Source organism: Cricetulus griseus, chromosome 4, assembly GCF_003668045.3.
Source record: "Cricetulus griseus strain 17A/GY chromosome 4, alternate assembly CriGri-PICRH-1.0, whole genome shotgun sequence".
In the NCBI taxonomy this organism is placed as follows: Eukaryota; Metazoa; Chordata; class Mammalia; order Rodentia; family Cricetidae; genus Cricetulus; species Cricetulus griseus.
The window spans coordinates 117,442,435-117,461,035 of NC_048597.1; the positions used below are offsets into that span (position 1 = coordinate 117,442,435).

At 42.9% G+C, this 18,601-nt stretch overlaps 1 protein-coding gene across 1 annotated transcript in view; it reads left to right on the forward strand.

The window, feature by feature from the left end:
- Positions 1-18,601, forward strand: part of Col22a1 (collagen type XXII alpha 1 chain) — a 286,090-nt gene that overhangs the window by 180,405 nt on the left and 87,084 nt on the right. The window contains exons 39-40 of the mRNA XM_027415259.2: positions 2,180-2,257; positions 16,768-16,803. Coding sequence (XP_027271060.2) covers positions 2,180-2,257; positions 16,768-16,803 — 114 coding nt within the window. The remainder of the gene's footprint in view (positions 1-2,179; positions 2,258-16,767; positions 16,804-18,601) is intronic.

Sequence of the window (18,601 nt, forward strand, 5' to 3'; positions counted from 1 at the left end):
TATTTACCATGTCTTTTGCCTTACAGAATCTTCTTCTTTTCAGGAGGTCCCATTTTTAATTGTTTCTCTCAGTGTCTGTGCTACTAATGTTATATTTAGGAAGTGGTCTCCTGTGACAATGTGTTCAAGGCTACTTCCTACTTTGTTTTCTGTTAGGGTCAGTGGATTTATGTTGAAGTCTTTGATCCACTTGATCCACTTTGATCCACAAAACTTGAGTTTTGTGCATGGCAATAGAAATGGATCTGTTTGCATTCTTCTACATATCCCATCCAGTTATACCAGTACCATTTGGATAAACATAGTAAAAATGGCAATCTTACCAAAAGCAATTTGCAGATTCAATGCAATCACCATCAAAATCCCATCACAATTCCTCAAAAGAACAATACTCAACTTCATATGGAAAAACAAAACATGCAGGATAGCCAAAATAATCCTGTACCATAAAGGAACCTCCAGAGACATCACCATCCCTGACTTCAAACTATACTGTAGAGGTATAGTAATAAAAAGAGCTTGGTATTGGTATAAAAATAGACATGTGGATCAGTGGAATTGAATCGAAGACTCTGAAATTAATCAACACACCTATAACAAAGAAGCCAAAATTATACAATGGAAAAAAATCGTGAGGGACTTGGATTTTGGTTTTTACATTTTTTTGTAAGGACTTTGTAAACTTCATTCCTCCCATTTTCATGGATGACACTCCACTTCAGGATTTAGCACTAAGTACTGACAGTAAGCAGGCATCATGACTAAATTGCAGGTGGGGATTGGAGCCTAAGATCTAGGATTACATGGGATGCACAGTGAGTGTTAGCTGAATGAATACCTAACTGTAGACATCACAAGAGCAGGAAAAGCAAGTTACCTTAGAAGCATGGCTTTGCTTCTTTGTTTTTGAATAATGCCTTTTATTTGTTCTTTGAAAATTTTACACATGTACACAATTTATCTGGATCATAGCAATCCCTCCACCTACCCCTCTCCAAATCTCCGTGGGCTCTCTAATACCTCTTCCTACCAACTTCCATGTCCTCTTTTTAGAAGAAAAAACCCACTGAGTGCAACTATGGCTTTCTGTGTGTATGCAGAAGTGTGGCTATCCACCAGGGATGGGCGACATGTCAGCTGTGATCAGAGAAGCTCTTTTATGCTGTGGGCAGTTGTTAATGCAGAGACTCAATGTTCTGGCAAGAGAGGAATGTGAATATCATCTTTAGAAGTAGATATCTATATCACCCTTTCACACATGAGGCTCAGGAAACACAGAGGAGCTGGAGGAAAGACTGTAGGACTTGGCACATGGGAAAGAGTGCTGTGAATTTTTTTTGGATAGGACATGGCTATGATACACATGAACTCATGGCAGCAATGATTACAGGGACCAGCAATACTTTCTTCAAGGACTCCAATACAAGGGGTTTCCAGTAGCTATTTTGGGGAAAATATAGCCTATTTATTAACAGTCTTTTTTGCTATTATTTTTGCATTTGAATTAGAAACAAGATTATTTCACATGTCAATACCAGTTCCCACTCCCTGCCCTCCTCCCCTACTAAAACCCTACTGATCACATATACTTTCTGCTCCCCCGGGAGGGTAAGGCCTTCTATAGGGGGTCATAAGAGTCTATCATATCCTTTGGGATAGGGCCTAGGCCCACCCCTGTCTGTCTAGGCTCAGGGAGTATCCCTCTATGTGGATTGGGCTCCCAAAGTCCACACCTATGCTAGGGATAAGTACTGAACTACTACAGGAGGTCCTGTAGATTTCCTAGGTCTCCTCACTGAAACCCAAGTTCCTGGGATCTGGATCAGTCCCATCATGCTGGTATCCCAGCTATCAGTCTGGGGACCAAGAGCTCTCCATTGTTCAGGTCAGCTTATTAACAGGTTTTTAAGTGCTTTTAAAACATAAATATTAATAAATCAATGTTTCCTAGAGTCAGTCTTGGATCACCACATTTTATATAAATATTCAGATTTTGGGTGCCTAGTTGCTAATGAGTTTGTTTGCTGTGTCTCCCCAACCCTACAGGCAACGTTGGGAGATGCAATAATCTGCCTAGGACTGTTTCTCACAACACAAATTCAAAATAATAATTATGCATGTACATTGTTCCTGATCTTGCCAGCACTGACCTGTCTATTGTTTCTTTCTGTCTCCTTAGGGTGATCGAGGAACACCTGGGATACCTGGCTCTCCTGGCAGTCGTGGTGACCCAGGCATAGGGGTTGCTGGTCCACCTGTGAGTCCTTGTTCAGCTAACATCCTTGTTTTCAGGTTATACTCACAATGCAGATCCCTGCTCGATTCCTTGGGAGTCTATAGCCTGGGTTCCTGTAGAGAAAGTCCTGTTTCACCTTATGTGCATCCTTAGGTCTACTGAATGCAGGGTTTGTATACATGGCTGCAGTTGGTACAAAACTTGTTATACTTCTAATGGGAATAAGAAGAATACAACTTTTTGGACCAATGCACAGAGTTTGATTCCAAACAAGGGCAACAAAACTCAACAGTTTTCAACTTGTTCTTTCATAACTCCATTACATAAATTTGAAATATATATATATACATACATATATATATATATATATATATATATATTATAGTTGGATCATATTCCCTACTATTACCTTCCCTTCCTTCCTCCTCCTACTGAAGCCCTTCTTCCTCCTGTTTCCATGTCTCTTTGCTTATATTTTTGCCCATGGCACTCCAACTTTTATTTTCTTAAACTGTACATGAATGTAAAATACTTAGACAGCCAGTCTGTGGGGCAATGTTGTTTGGTTTTAAGTTATTATTATGAAATAGAACCTAAGGAGGGCTTTATTAAATAAACTAAAGATGAGGACTTACAGATACACACCTGCATTCTACCATCATTTTCTTTACCTTCTGAGTGTGTAAGAACAGAAGAGACACATCAACTGAATAAATAAAAAAAAAACAAACATTTATACCCTGAAATGCTGGCAGGCCACTCAAGGGGTTGTTTAGAACATCTACCTCATAGAAGATGGCCTTAGCATCTAATAAAAATTAAAACTGATCCTCTGGCCTCTTTGGTTCCAAAATTATGTATAATACATTTAACTGTATTCATTTTTCTGCTGCTATAAAAATAACTTTTTTTCAAATGGCAGTTTCTGACTAACCATGCAACTAAATCAGTGCAAATATTGAAAGCAATCATTCACTTAGAAAAGAAGCAAAGGATTTCATTTCAAGTATAAAAATATAAAAGAGACAGACAAGTCCAGTTTCACCTAGCGTGGGTCAACCCCTTACATTGCATAGTTCACGTGGCACTTGGACATCCACAGGGACAGTCCCGGCAGCTCTTGCCCCAGGGCCACTTCTGAACACACTTAGACCTGCAAGTGCTCTTGTCATGTTTGTTCATGCAGGACCGCAAGTGCTTTGAGGGACAGGCAGGTGAGCCAGTGAAGAGGGCAGGAGCCATGTCCACGGACAACTCTTGGAGTCAGGGCCCACCCACAGGGACAACTTCTGCAAAGCAACTGAAAGCTTCCGGTCTCTCCAAGACCAATTAAGTAACTCCCCATACCACTCCACTCTACCACTGCCTCCTCTGGGCTCTTCCCCTTGCCTCATCCCTGTCTCTCCCACCACAGACAGCACTAGGAGGATATCCCCAGCAAAGGGCACCGTTTGCAACATTTTTTTCCCTTCTCATTTAGAATCTACTTCAAAGGTCATAGCTTTTGAATTCTGCAACTAGCACAAATGACCTATCAGTTGTTGGAGACAAGTTTAAAGCATAAAATTAAGACCCTTCTTCTCTCCCCCCACCACCAATGAAAACACACACACACACACAAGTCATACCAGGGATCCAAGCAACAGACAGTCAAAGTGTCACTGTCCCTGCCCCATGGTCTCTATGACAGGCGGGTTCCTACTAGGCTATTTGCCCTCTCCAAGAACAGGGTGACACAGCTCTGCTGGCCTCAAAGCATGAAGGATGCCAGGCGGGGAGTGAACAGGCAGGACTGAGCCAGGGGCTTTGGTGAAGAGCCTGGGACAAGCCAGGGGCACATGGCCCTCCACCCATGTGCTCCCAGTCTGCTTTTCCTCTTCGTGGCTCTCTGGCTCAGTCTCTCTGTGTCCTCTGCCTTCGTGCTTTTATATGTGTTCAGAAGGTGAGATTCAGAGTGCCCAGCCAGCTGGTGGGAATGGTAGCTCCTCACCTCATTTTCTCCGACTGACAGGCATTGTAACTGCATCCGTTTGCTGGTATCCTGGACGCTGTTGTGTGGGTGGCAGGATGAGTCTGGCTGTTCGTGTCTGTGTGTGTGGTTAGGAGTCTCTTGTGGCACAGGAGGGTTCTCTCTCTGGTTCTGACTGGTTTTCTATGAAGCGGGAGATTATTTCAAGCCGCACTCTGGCACTCTCCACAACCCAATGGAACAACCACACTCAGCTCTCCTGCCTCTCCTGCTCCCTTACAGCCCCAAGGGCCTGTGCTCTGCACCCATTGCCACCGTCAGGAGCAGCCACACTCCTCCACGATGATGTTGGGCACATCCCAGTTGACGATGTTATACTCATCATCAAAGTAGAGCAAGGCCCTGGGTTCAGGCCACGCATTCGGTACTGGTTCACCACAGCAGTGTGGAACGAGGAGGCTGAGCCAGGGACCCCTACTGTCTCTTGCTTATTGCCAACTGAATTTAGTTGTGCCTGTGTGAATACAGCTGTGGTATTATTTATTTAAGCAAGGACACTATACAAGTGACTATCTTATGACTTCTTTCTCCAGCAAGTGTCTATAGTTTCTGAGGTTTGGGTGGGGCCTTATTAGTCCTGCCCTTTTTCAGATGCTGAGTTGATGTGCACAGCATTGTGTAGGTAGTTATTGATGTTATGATTTCATCCAATGTTTTTAAAGAAAAAGACCCATGGACCAAACTGTGAGTATTAAAATCATAGCCAATAAAACTAACCTGGGGAAGGACTGTGATCTGGGAAAACATTGTGGTTTTATATATTTCAGGCCATGGGCTGGCTCAGAGATGGCTCAGCCATTAAAGGCTAGGCTCACAAACAAAAACATATTCCAGGCCAAACAAAGCTAATTACCCTGATTCTTCTAAATGAGTAAAAGTGAGACATAAATCATGTTTCCAAAGCAGTACCGACAAATGGGTCTTCATGTTGCGAGTTTTAAGGAATAAATTATATCATCTAGTAGGTATAGTCTTGTAAGACCCATGGACCGTGTAGCTTTGTTTCTGAGTGATACAGGCTCATTCAGAACCTCAGCTAAATGGAGGTTCAGTCTCTGTCCTCAACCAGACATTGCATGTGCAAAACACACTTTGTCCATAGAACTCATAGTGTTGACACTTAGTATTGTTTTTTTTTTTTTTTTTTTTGTGAAGAACTAAGTTTCTTTTCTTGAGAATAGAATTGTGTTTTGTGTCTTTTCACTATCACACAAGTAATGTGGGAAATTTCCAATACGGACCCAGATAATAATACAAGGCTATTTAATAGGGAAAAGCTTTACTTACAGAGCGACCTAGCCAGCTGGCGTGGCAGCAGTAAGTACAGCAAGCCGAAGATGAAAGTGAAAGCAGGTCACCATGTAAGCATCCCTCACTCTTAAACTTTCCCTACATCACCCTGACCACACCCTTGCAGGGTGGTCAGGCATACCTGTAGCAAGCCCCTAAGCAGGCGTGGCTACAGCTTCCCCTACACACAAGTGTGTCTTCTCTTCTCCCTGCCACAGAATGATGGCTTTCAGAACTTAAGGATTACTTTCAATCTGAGGCATTCTCTCCCATCTGCTCTTTGCTTTGGTAAAGGCAGAAGACTGATTTATCTTCAACTGCATTTGTTTTCCTGACAGCTAGCCATGTCTTACTATTGAGAAACTCAAATACACAGCTAAGCCTTGGAATAACTCAACTACCACATATAATTATTATTTTAAGCCATGTGCCCAGTGTAACTCCACACCTGCTAAACAAAACCTAGATAGAAACCAAAATAGCACATGACCTGGTCTTTGCTTTTTCCACATTTGAGAAATGCAGACCACAATAAAAAAGATCTCAAGTAATACCATTCTTTTCATTGTTTTATAAAGAATTTCATATAGTTTTGTATTTACATCATCTCCCCACAACTCCATCTGTGTCCATCTCCTATTCCTTATCATATTCACAACCTTTTTTCTTTACTATTTGCGTGTGTGTGTGTGTGTGTGTGTGTGTGTGTGTGTTTAAATACAGCCTACCGAAGTCATGTAGTGTTGCTTATATGTTTATATACTTACGGCATGTTTATATACTTATGGCTGACTACTTGATATTAGATAACTATTAATTGCCTATATTTCTTCATTTTGGGGTGGGATTTGTAGATTTCCCCTGCGGGATCCTCTGGCAGGTAGAGGGTAGGGGAGGGTCAGTCCAGCTGATCTCTTCCAGGGCTTAACAGAATGGTGAGTAAAGATAACTCAGACCTTCCCCCCTACTAGTTACCGGGGAGAAAATACACACTGAATCAGGAGACTTGTCGAAGCAGGATCTCAATTTATTTCAACAGGCAGGAACTTTTATAGGGCTGAGGTAGGGGATGGGGATCTTAGGATGGGGTAAGGTGACCTGAGGAGTAAGGGCCAATAATATTCCACCAAGCTGGCAGGTAGCTAGGCAGGGGGTAGTCTTACATCAGGCCTTGCTGAGTCACCCCCACTTGGAGGTTACAGGCTAGAGACAAGTCACTGAACTCTAGCCAGGCTCAGGAGGTTACACTGGGCTTCACATCTGAGCCTTTTTAGGCCCAACACCACTACCCACATTATTGTTGAGATTTCCTGGGTGCAAATTCCCTGTTATATAAGAAGACAAACTCTTCCAGCAGACTTCTTGGTTCTTAGCCTGTGAGCCCTTGGTGTAAAGATGGTGTTGTTGATGTATCACTTGAGACCTGGAACCCCATTGTCAGTTGCTCTCTGCATTTTGACCAGTTGTGGATTTCAAGATTATTCTTTGTCTGCTGCAAAAAGACATTTCTTTGATAAGGATTGAGAGCTACATGAATCTGTAGGTATAAGAATAAATATTTAAATAAAGTTAGAAATTATATTGGTTTAGCATAGTGGCAGAAATAGGTTTTATAGAGCCCATGGCCTTATCACTATAGAGAGTTGGCTACATTTACAGTACCAGGCATAAATTCTCTCCTAATGAGCAGCCCTTAAGTCAAATTAGACAGCATTTATTTAACCCTAAGATTGAAGTGGCACTGTTGCATCTTTGGAGCTGTCTTGCTGTGTTGGTCATTTTTGTGGTTCATAGGCCAAGTAACATAATTATTCATATATAATTCCCTTGGAAAAGAAGAGAGGTCTAATTTATTGTCTATAATATCACATAAAATAAGAATCCCTGTTGCTTTTGTCTGTGGCCTTCATACGTCTCAAGTCAGTTTAGGCCTCTCTCCTTATACATGGTTCTCTGTTTTTCCACTCTCGAACAAGCTTGGATGCTTCCCCACTGGAAAAAGACTACCTACTTCTCCCTCATACCAGCAGTGGGGACTCCTTAAATGTGGCAGAATTACAGGGGTCTTCCTAGGTGCCCAGACACTGTGGCAGGAGCAAATGAATTCCCTGGGGAAGTCTTGTCTGGTTTGTGTTCTTCCACAGAGAATTTCAGCTAGAATTTCTGACAGTCATGCTCTCCATTACATCATTGTGATTTTTGTCTTGGACTTTTTAATTTTAAAAGGAAGAGTAGCCCAGACATTTTATTTTTTAAGTCATCTCAGAAGGGGCCCTTTCCCTAGAGTCAGGAATTTGATTCCTTATGGAGTCTTGTCCACTCTCCAAGGATATACTGCATTGAGCTCATTTAGACAGCCAGACAACAGAGGTGGCACAATTTGCCCCAAATCTAAATAGCTGAAATCACCATCTTCCTCCCTAGCTGATTCCAAAGGAAAAGTAATTTGCTGGCTGCAGCCAGGAGGCTATAAATCAACTCTTTAGTATATTTCTACCACTTAGGATTATTAAAAGCTTCCTGGCAGATGAAACCTTATTGGATTGCCATAAGTCTCATTGGCCAGCAGCCTCGACTGGTGATGGCCTAAGAAACTGCATGGGAGGTTCAAGGACTTGCAGGTGGAGGTGAGGAAGGATGTGTCAAGTCACTGGGGAACATGGATCTTTGCTCAACAATCCAGTGTCCCTATTCTATGCTGGGGTGCAAAGGACCATGTACCATGCTGGGGTGCAAAGGACCATGTCCCATGCCCTGCTCCTAAGGGAGATGAGATATCTTTCAGAGTTCAGGTAGGTATTCCAAGCAGGAGTTTATTTGAGAGATGATCTCAGAAATTCACTCTTAGAGAGTAACAAAGTGAGTTAGAGATAGGAATAAAACCCAGGTAGAGTTTATTATCGAACAGATGGGCACTGTGGGCAGCAGAGTCTTGCTCTGTTGACTCCTGAGTGACTCCATGTTACATCCTAGGAGACTCCTGCAAAAAGATGAAAGGAGCTTGAGTGTTGGTGTACCAATACCATAGCTAGTGAGCTTCTCCCAGGACCTGTCCCCCAGACCTTGGGCTTGAGTTCCACATGTTCCTCTGACTAAAGAAGCCCAGGGACAGGAAGAATGAGTAGATTGAGTTACCTTCTGCCTCCTGTCTCTTCTAGAGCTTGTTCTTCTGGCTTTTATTGTTCATCATCACTGGTACCTGCTGGAAAGGAGCCCAGGTTGATATGTTGACCCTTGCTCTATTAGCAGATGGAGCCAGTAAGATGGTACAGTTGCTTGAGGTTTTAACTTCCTGCTTCCAGTTCTTCACAAAATCCTCCTTTCATCTTCAAGTTGTCTCTGATCTTCCTTTGGTGAGATTTAAGAGCTAAATAATGAGTTCTTTCAGGATTTGGGGAAAATCAAAGTACTCATGGGCTTGATACCAGGAGCTTTGTAAGGACAAAGCTCTCACTGACAGCCATATAATCTAAGACAGGCTCTTTCCTACCCCAAGCATCAGTTTGCTTGTTGACCAAGTGCCAGAAATTTCAGTAGTACCATCAGAGGGACTAGGAGAATGAGGCCTAATGCTATTGGTGTTGATGCCTAGCACCCTACCTTTGCTTCTGTGATGTCATCAAATTCCTCTTCAGTACATCTCAGCCTTCAAAGCCTGAAACGTCTGGAAGTTACCTGCAGGATGTCTTGCCCAGGCAAGGTGCTTAATGTGTATATTCATGGAGGCATCCTTTCAGCCCTCCAATGGCTTGGTAGCTTGAGAGATTGGCAGGAAACTCAGAGCCAACTGATTTCAGGCAAAGAAGCATTTTCAATGTACCACACAAGTATGTTTTGTGCATTCCTCTAGTTTCTGTGGAATAAGGTAAAAATCATAGAGCTGGCAGCCACTGAAGTGTGAGGATCAGAATAATATCTAATACCACCTGCCTCTTGCAGACAGTTTGAACAGAAACCTCAGGTCAAGTCTCCCTCCTTTGTTCTCATTTAATCCTTTAAAAGCCTACCAGATCACCTCTGCTTGCCCATGAGGAAGCAGACATGAAGATGTAAAGCCATTCCCCTTAAGGCACATCAAGGACATGGGAATCTGGCCTTAAACACTCAGCATTATGAAAGCAAATATCTCTCACTGGCTCTTCCAGCAGGAGGACAGAGATGGTGTGTCCACTTCATGTGTCTAGTCTTCAGTGCTTCTCATGTCTTTGCATGTCCGTTATTGCCCCTGGATTGTACTTATGTGGCCAGCTAAATTCTCTCTCTTCTCATGTATCCTACCTGTCTGATTTGGCCTATGTCCTTTAGTTGCAGAAAGAGAGAATTAGGTTAGCTATTTCCTTTAGATAAGAAAATTACAGTTGACCATTTAGTCTTCTCTGGTGAGATACCAGGTGTGGTCTGTAGTGATCCAGGCCTAACTTTACAGCCTTATACCCTCCACCCCCTCCTACCATAGTGGCATGCAGGAAAAGGACAGGACTGGATTCTTTGAAACTCTCTCACGCTTTCTAGTTCACATAGCTTTGTGAGTCCTCTGGACAGCAAAGGGATTTGCAGGTGGGAATATCTGCCTTGTTCCTGACTCCTGGGCTTCAACACTGCTTTATGTGTAGCCAGATTTCAAAAGTAAGCATTAGGGCAAAGTTCAGGCCTTTCTTCCATGGGGAAGGGATGCTTTTTAAAAAAGCTGTTTCTGCCATAAACTCAGGAGTTCTCCCTTGTAAATGGAACAAACATCTGTTGTCATCAATGCTTCCTAAGACACATTTAAGTAGACCAGGCTCTGGGCACATCTTTTCTGATGTAGCTTTAGTCTGTGAGGTGACCATGGTTGCAGTCTCACACTATGGATGAGAAAATGAGAGGTGCATGAGATCCACTTAAAACAAGTTGATCTTTACTCTGGATGGAGGCACTGCGTTAGCCTCTGCTGTTTGGTAGGTCTGAGGCACCTGCTTGCTTCATGACTTGCTGGGAACCTTAGCTCTCCAGGCTAGTTCTAGTTGTACAGAACCAAAGTCATCACAAGGAAGAGCTCTTGTCCCTAGATAGAGAAAGGCCTTGGCTGCTGCTAATGTTGTCACTGTTTCTTCAATAATCCTTGCCCTTGTCAATCCCCACCTGGCACTCCTGTGCTTCATACATCTGATTATGGCTTCATTTTATCTCCCTCTTCCCCTGAGTGTCCACTGGTCTCTCTTACTTCAGGTCTCTATTCTGTTCCCTGTACTCTTTCTAGAATGCAGGTCTATAGTTGTTTTTCTGAACTCTAGACCCAAACCACTTCTTACCTGTTTGGAGATATCCAGTCCTCTCCAGGCTAGACCTCATTTTCCTTTGATTTCCCCCGGCTCTAGATATCTTCTGTGCAGGAAATCTGGTAAACTTCCTCTGACTGGTGCCCCATCTGCATAAGGATGCACCAGTCCATAAAGAGCAGCATATATAATGAAGTCCCCTAAGACTATTTTGTTTAGTGATAGCCATCTTAGTTTCTATAGGACACTTTATGGTGTATACACAAAGACAAATGGCCTAAGAATGCATTTGTCAAAACATGTCTGTCTTTAAGCAGCATACATACCACAAACATACACAAATGTATCATACAGGCACCCATGCACAAATACCAATACAGTTGGTAATGCATATACACATTGCAATACTGGTGCTTGTTGACAGGGGCAGCTAGTGGAAACTGACAAGAGGTGTTCCAAGGGTCTTGCATGTGATGCCCACCTTCCTTTTGTCTCTACTATTGCATTGCACTTCGTTCCCTCTTCACAAAGTTAGTCAGCTCTTTTCCTCTTGCCATAGACATATGAGGAAGAAAAATGAGTTTTTATTCTCCAGAACTTTTGTTCCTGTATGCCTATGGTGTGTCTAACATGCTGAGGGCAGAGGACTCTCAGAACAAGGATCATCCAAGGTAGGATGCTGCAACTTGAGGTATGAGGCAAGCATTCTCATGCCACCTTATCAGAACTCAGCAGGTCAGGGTTAAGAGATACAAAGAGCCATTGAAATGTAGCCCAGAAAAGCTGGGGACTCTGCTCAGAGGGCTACAGGTGAGGAAAGTTTAAGAGCAAGGAGTTTCATAGAGAGGAGAGACAGGGTGTCCCTGTAAAGGAGGCATCAATCAAGAAAAGTGTCCCGCGCTATCGTCTCGCCAGCAAGAACCACACAGGACATTCGGATCCTTCTGCAGGAAAGCTTTAATGCGTCTTGAGAGGAGAGCATAAGCTTACCAGAGCAGAGACCCCGAGCCAAGAATCCCGTCCCCTAATAAAGGCTGGCAGCCGCCGCCTGGGACGTGTCACCCTATGATTGGCTGCAGGTCGTCAGGCCATATACGCCACGGAATAGGCAGAGATGAAGGAATGGAAAATTACCCAGCGCCTGCGCAATAATTTACATTCAGTGCCTGCAGGCGCCATCATTGTAATGGAGAATGCAGGGACGGCTCCCTACAGAAAAGAATGTCAGGCTCTGCACAGAACAGAACTAATCTCCCCCCTCTCACTCACTCTTTGTCTTTTGTCTCCTCTCTCTTATGTTAGAGAGTGCTAGATAGGACAACAGTAGGCAGAATAGCACAATGACCCCACCCCACCCCATATAGCCAGATGGCTACTATTCTGGTTAGTTTTTATGCCAACTTGACACAAACTAGAGTTATTTTGGAACAATTTGAGAAAATGTCCCTGACCAGATTAGCCTGTGTGCAAGCCCGTGGAACATTTTCTTGATTGATGATTGATATGGGAGGGCCCAGCTCACTGTGGGCTGATGACACCCCAAAGCTGGTAGTTCTGGATGTTTTAACTAAGCAGCTGAGCAAATTGCAAGAAGCAGGCCAGTAAGCAGCACTCCTTCATGGCCTCTGCATCAGCTCCTGCCTTTAGGTTCCTGTCTTCAGCTCTTATCATGACTTCCCTCATTGATAGACTGTTGCCTGGAATAGGAATTGTGAGCGGACTGCCCCCCATATTGTTTTTGGTCATGGTGTTTTTTCACAGCAACATAAACCCTAAGACAGCCACCCACCAGGATCACTCAGTTAGTGGTCCCTATTTTCCTCTTATTTTCAATTGTGCCCAGGAATACCTACTTTTATACCCTATATATTTTTAGACTGTATTTATGACAAATAAGAACTTTTAATGACTTTGTCATCACATATGGAAAGCACAGCACCCAATATGCTGCTGCTGCCACTTAATTCTTGACTGGCACACCGATACCCTGGTCATCTATCTGTTTTCTGTTTCTGAATTAAGAGCTAAGTGAACAAATAACAATTGCTCAGTCTTTAAAAAAGAGTTCTCTGGCTAATTCATAGATCTCCTGCTTTCAGTTTGTTGCTTTTTATAGAGGAAATCAAGCTTATTCTTGTTTTGGTCCATGAGGTTGTTTGGGGTTCACTAACAGGATTTGCTAATACAATAGTTTAGTGGGAGCTGCCACCTCATGATTCTCATTAGTCAGTGTCTAAGTCCAGAGGTTTGATCAGACTCGGGTTTGATGTTTTTGGCAAGACTTCATAGATTGCCTATTGCACATCAGGAGGCACCTAGGATGTCTGGTGGGTTTCTTTCTGTGATGTTCACACCCTTTGATGTCCAAAGTCCTATCAATTAACACATCAATTGGTGCTAGGGTATTTCTGTAAGTTGATTCTTTTGTCTTTATTAGCTAGACTGCTTCTTTGTAGAGGAAAGCTCCCTCCTCTACAGCCCATCTACACAGATTATATACCAAGAGTGAGTGCAAATGCTGGGCCTTCCTCACTAAATGCTTTCACTAATGTGTCTACAGAGAATAGTCATTAGACTTGTTTGAATATTTTTCTAGAATGTTTGAACTTAAGGATTTCAATACATTTGTGTTTTAACATATCTTTTTGGTGCTCGAATTGTTTTAGCTTATTCCCCCAAATGCATAGTTGACTCCGAGTCCTTTGATACAAGCCTAATGGCCTTTGTCAATTCCCTTGCTGTCTGTGGTATAGAGGTCTATGTATGTGTGTTGGTTAGATCTCTGCCTATCCAGTCCCTAAGCAGTAGTTTCTCTGGTATCAAAGGCTGAAATCAGCATGTTAACTAAGATGATTTTTTTAAATGCACATTATTGTTTAAGCTACCTTTCTAATCACTGTGACCAAGAAAGACAAGGCAAAAGGAAAAGTGTTTTTGTTTTGTCTTTTTTCAGGCTCACCATTTGGGAAATATAGTTCATTATGGCTGTGTGGGGTCAGCTCACAGCTCATAGCTGAAGCAGCAGGAGCTGATTATGCTATACCTGAGGCTAGGAAATGTAGTTTAGGTGGGAATCAAGCCCAGGCTAGAACACGTGGACTCTTACAGCAGCTACCCACTTCGTGCAGGTAGACTTCACCTTCCTAATGTTTCATATATTGCCCAGAAAGCATCATCATTCCTGGACCAACTGTTGAGAGATGTGCACTCCTGGGACTGTTTAACACTCAAACCATGACAGAATACCCAGTGTTACAAAGAGATACTTAGATATTAGAACTAGGAAGGAAATGACTATGCAGTCCTCTTCCATAACACTTAAAATATTTTAATTGATTTTTTAAAAAAATAATGAATTTATACAATGTATTTTGGTCATATTCATCTCCCACTCCTTCCCCTTACTCCTCCCAGATATATCTCTAAGACCATCTCAAATCCATGTCCTCTTTCAAAAATAATTTTTTTATAGTCTACTGATTCCAGTTGTGCTACTCACAGGCCTTCTGCTCCTTCAATGTTGGAGTGCTCACTGGCTTAATCTTATGCAGGCTACCATGGCTGCTATGAGGTAGCATGCTATGAGTTCATGAGCATAGTGGTCCTGTCATGTCCAGAAGAAACTGTTTTGCTCTGGACTTCCCAGATCTCTGTCTCTTACTACTTTTCCAGCCCCTCTTCTGTGATGGTCCATGAGTCTTGGATAGAGGGGTATGGTACAAGTGTCCCATTTGTGGCTGAGCATTCCACTTCAGTCTTTGCACTTTCATCAAAGTGCACTGCACGAGCGCGCGCGCACACACACACACACACACACACACACACACACACACACAAACAACCCTTGAGAAGTGTGCAGAGTAGCTGTGGGCATGCTTTTTTATGGTACAGACGTCAGGTGTCTTTTCTACTCTGTATGTTCTTTTATTTTTAATAACTTGAGGAAAAGTGACCATCTAGTTTTGCATTATAATTAAAAAAACCAAGTTTCTAGAGGCAAAATAATTTTCTTCAAGTCTAATATTTGATAACATGAAGATTTGAAATGAACATCTTTGAATGCAAACTCTATCCATCAAGTAGTATAAGTAAATAATTTGGAACCTGGCTTAATGAGCAAGTCAAATATTTTAAAGTTGGAATTTAATTTGAAAATAAAGAGTGACACTAAAAATGCCATGGCAACATTCCTAATGCTAAGGACATGCTGTCCTTATTACAGTTCTTTAAATAATATGCAGCCCCATTGGAAACTACCTGAGATGAACAATATTCAGATTCACAATGCAGTATGATCAGTGGTCTCTAAGGCAGGGGTGACTTCTGAGCCCATAATTTTACCTGTTTGTTTGACTTCAGCTAAGTTACTGCATTTCAGCTTCAGATCCTCTATCTAGTCAAAGGGATGACATAGATAACCCAGTATGCAGGCAGGCAGGCAGGCAGGCATCCTCCTGGCGCTAAATGGAGGCTCTCTCTCTCTCTCTCTCTCTCTCTCTCTCTCTCTCTCTCTCTCTCTCTCTCTCTCTCTCTCTCGGTGTGTGTGTGTGTGTGTGTGCGTGTGTATGTAGCATCTGGTGCTAATTCTGGTGTGGATAACAAACGTGGGAAGTCCCCTTTATTCGCCTCTGAATGTCTTTGGCTGGTCTTCCTTGTATGTGGACAAGGGTTCAGTCATTATTGAGTGCTGTGAAAGTTTGAGAAATGGATAATAAGAATGTATCAATGGCTAATCACATTCCATCAGCTTTTATTAGCTAAAATACTTGTGCATAGAAAATTGCTTGTTTTCCAGTGATTGTAACCAGAGTGTGAAAATGCTTGTGTCTCTAGAGATCATTTGCTGATGCTCTATTCAAGAGCAGAGTGTAGTATTGTGGTGGAGACCCTATTATACAAAGCCCGTAATACTTTCTCCAGGAAAAAGAAAAAAAGAAGAAAAGCACATAAATGTTTGTGGGGTTTCCTTATGATCTCAATTGTTGTTTGTTTTGTTTTTGTTTGGTGTGTGTGTGTTTCAAACATGTTGATCTAAAGAGTTGAATGTCCTCATTACCTGCCCCTACAAAGCTCCTAGAACAACCCTGTCCATCAAGGGACCTGCTGCCCTCAGGGCTCTGCCTCTCTCTTGTCTCTTTAGTTATCTGCTTCCCTTGGTGCTCCACTGTACGCTTGATGATGCTCATCTGCTGTCTAGCCACTCAGGCGCATAAACAATAGGCTATGTGGGTACTTTATCACAATGCATGGACATGGGCACTTGTGTAAAAGCTCTTTTTTCTCTTGGGAATACTTATCATGTTCTCCTTGGAGCTGCTGCATAGCCACATGCAGGGCATATTGAGCTGAGGACAAAAGCATGGCTAACTCTACTGTTCGATGATTTCCTAAATGTGACAGATTGAGTACAGACACAAAGACATGAGAGTTTTCATATGGAAATACCAATCTGGTAGCAGAGGCTCAGGGCACAGGTTGGTCTGTTCCTGGCAAAGTGAGAGCTGCTTATTGATAAATGAAAATCTAGCATAAGCAAGAAGAACCACTGTCTCTCCAAGGATATGCAAAATGGGAAAACCTGGGCATACCAAAGGTGTATGGAAGTGGTGGAACATGACTGAGGAACCTTGTGGGAATAACAGTGGTTGGGGGGTGGCCCTTGTTCAAAGAAGGATAGAGGAAATCTGGCTTAGCAATAAGCTTTACAAAATAGAGCTTGGTGGTACATGTCTCTAGTCCAAGAACTTGGGAAGTGGAGGCAAAAGGATCAATAGTTATAGGTTATACCTTAGCTACATAGTGTTGAGACCATCCTGGGCTACATGAGGCCTTGGTTTTTCTTTTTCTTTCTTTCTTTCTTTTTTTTTTTTTTGTTTTAAGATTGGCCTCGGCATGTGTAAATGTTGAAATGAGCATTCCTGTTTTGCTTACCAATCTGTTTGTTCTTTTCTTAGGGCCCTTCGGGACAACCAGGAGACAAAGGACCCCCGGTATAGTATGCTTTAAATGGAGGGCTATCAACACAATTCTACATTAGAGGCAATCAAAAGTTACTACAAATTCTTTGCACTAGACAGATTCTCCAAAATATGCTCATGGATTTATGGGACATATGAGGAGAATGGGAGAGATGAGTTCATTTAATCCAGCAAAACTGTTTCATAGTTTGGCACATGAGACTGGCTTCACCTCTTAGAATTTCTCCATTACAGGAATAGAGCCCCAATTTAGGGAATTTAATCAAATGACCAGAAGAACTGTTTTTGAATTCTGGCTTTACCCAGCCACAGAGCCAAGAACATATGAGAGGATTTCTCTTGATTTGTAATATGGAGGCAGTAATACCTATGAGCCATTGTGAAAATTTGCTGGGCTCACTTCATGCTAATTGTTAGACCCCCGGAAAACTCAGGCCTCTGGGGTCCCAGGCCAGGACCGCAGTCACCCCAATCACCAGGCAGATTAGAAAACTTTCTACAAACTGCATGAGGCTTTATTGTTGTTTAACGAGCTAACCCCATGTTAGCTCGGTCTTTCACCCACCCTCCATGGCGGATGGCTAGCAAAGACAGCTCGAACCAGCTGCAGAGAGATCTTGTAGGGCAACGTAAGGGGAGTGTCTAGGGGTATGCACAGGCTCAGGATTGGTGTGCCTCCAGGCTTGGAGGGCTTGCCCTGTGTTGATTGGCCAACTGGTTGTTATGGCCCATAGGCCCTCCCAGGGTGGTTGCTATGCTCTGCGTGTCATTGCTGTGCACTTGTCCATAGAGCACACCCAGAGCCATAAAGCATAGTGCTGCCCGCTAACTTCTGATTGGTTCCTTACCACGAGGCAGGCGTCTGACTTCTAGTGACTAGGACAAGGTCATGGCAAGCATGTGTTACTGTCATGGCTGCTGAAATGGGGAGCTGGTCCCTTCACTAATGCAACAGGAGAGCTTCCAGTGTACATTTGTTCCCAGGAACAGCCACCATTGTTTGTAGCCATTTTCAAGCATTCATTGAAAGTTTGCTGCTGTGTCTTCCACTTTGAAGTCACTTCATGAGCAGAAGAGCTGCATGAGAACAGATGGGCTGATACCCAGCCTTTGGCTGTATGCAAATATTGTAATGTTCATTCATAATTTCTCATTAAGGTGGACAGTCTTGTGCCTGTTTTGCTAGATGAAGAAACAGAGGCTCAGAACAATTGAGGTTCATCACCATGAGATTTCAAAGTAAATTATTCTAAGTAAAGCTGAGGGAGGCAGGACACTGGATGAAGGGTAGGTCTAAGAAGAGATCTGCAGATCCCAGAGGAGGCAAGGTCAGCTCCCACAGAACAGGTAGCATGAGTTCAACTGTTGGGGACCAAAAAAGTTCCATTATGGAATGTCTTAAGGTCCAGCCTCCAGTTTCAGTAAACAGGATCACCTGGGAGCTCTGGCCTACAATTGTATTGCTCATGCGAGCAAGTATGCTATTGTATAGCATAGCCTCAGTGTAGAATGCCTCCTAGTTTGCATCTCTACAGGACTAAGCATTTGAATAGGCCTGCACCTGGGCGGGAGGTTATGTGTGAGTAACAAGTGAAAAGAGAGAAGCTATCTAGGAGAGAGGAGTCTACTGGGGGAAATAGAAATGGCTTTATGGCCTTGGAAGCATGTTTAAGAAACAGCCAAGATGATTCCAAATAAACAAGAGACTCTAGTTTTACAATATGGAACTGAGAGCCATTTAAAGATGACAAGATGTCTGTGTTTGGTCTTTATCGCCATTGGGTTGCTAGGAGTTTCCAAGTCCACGCTC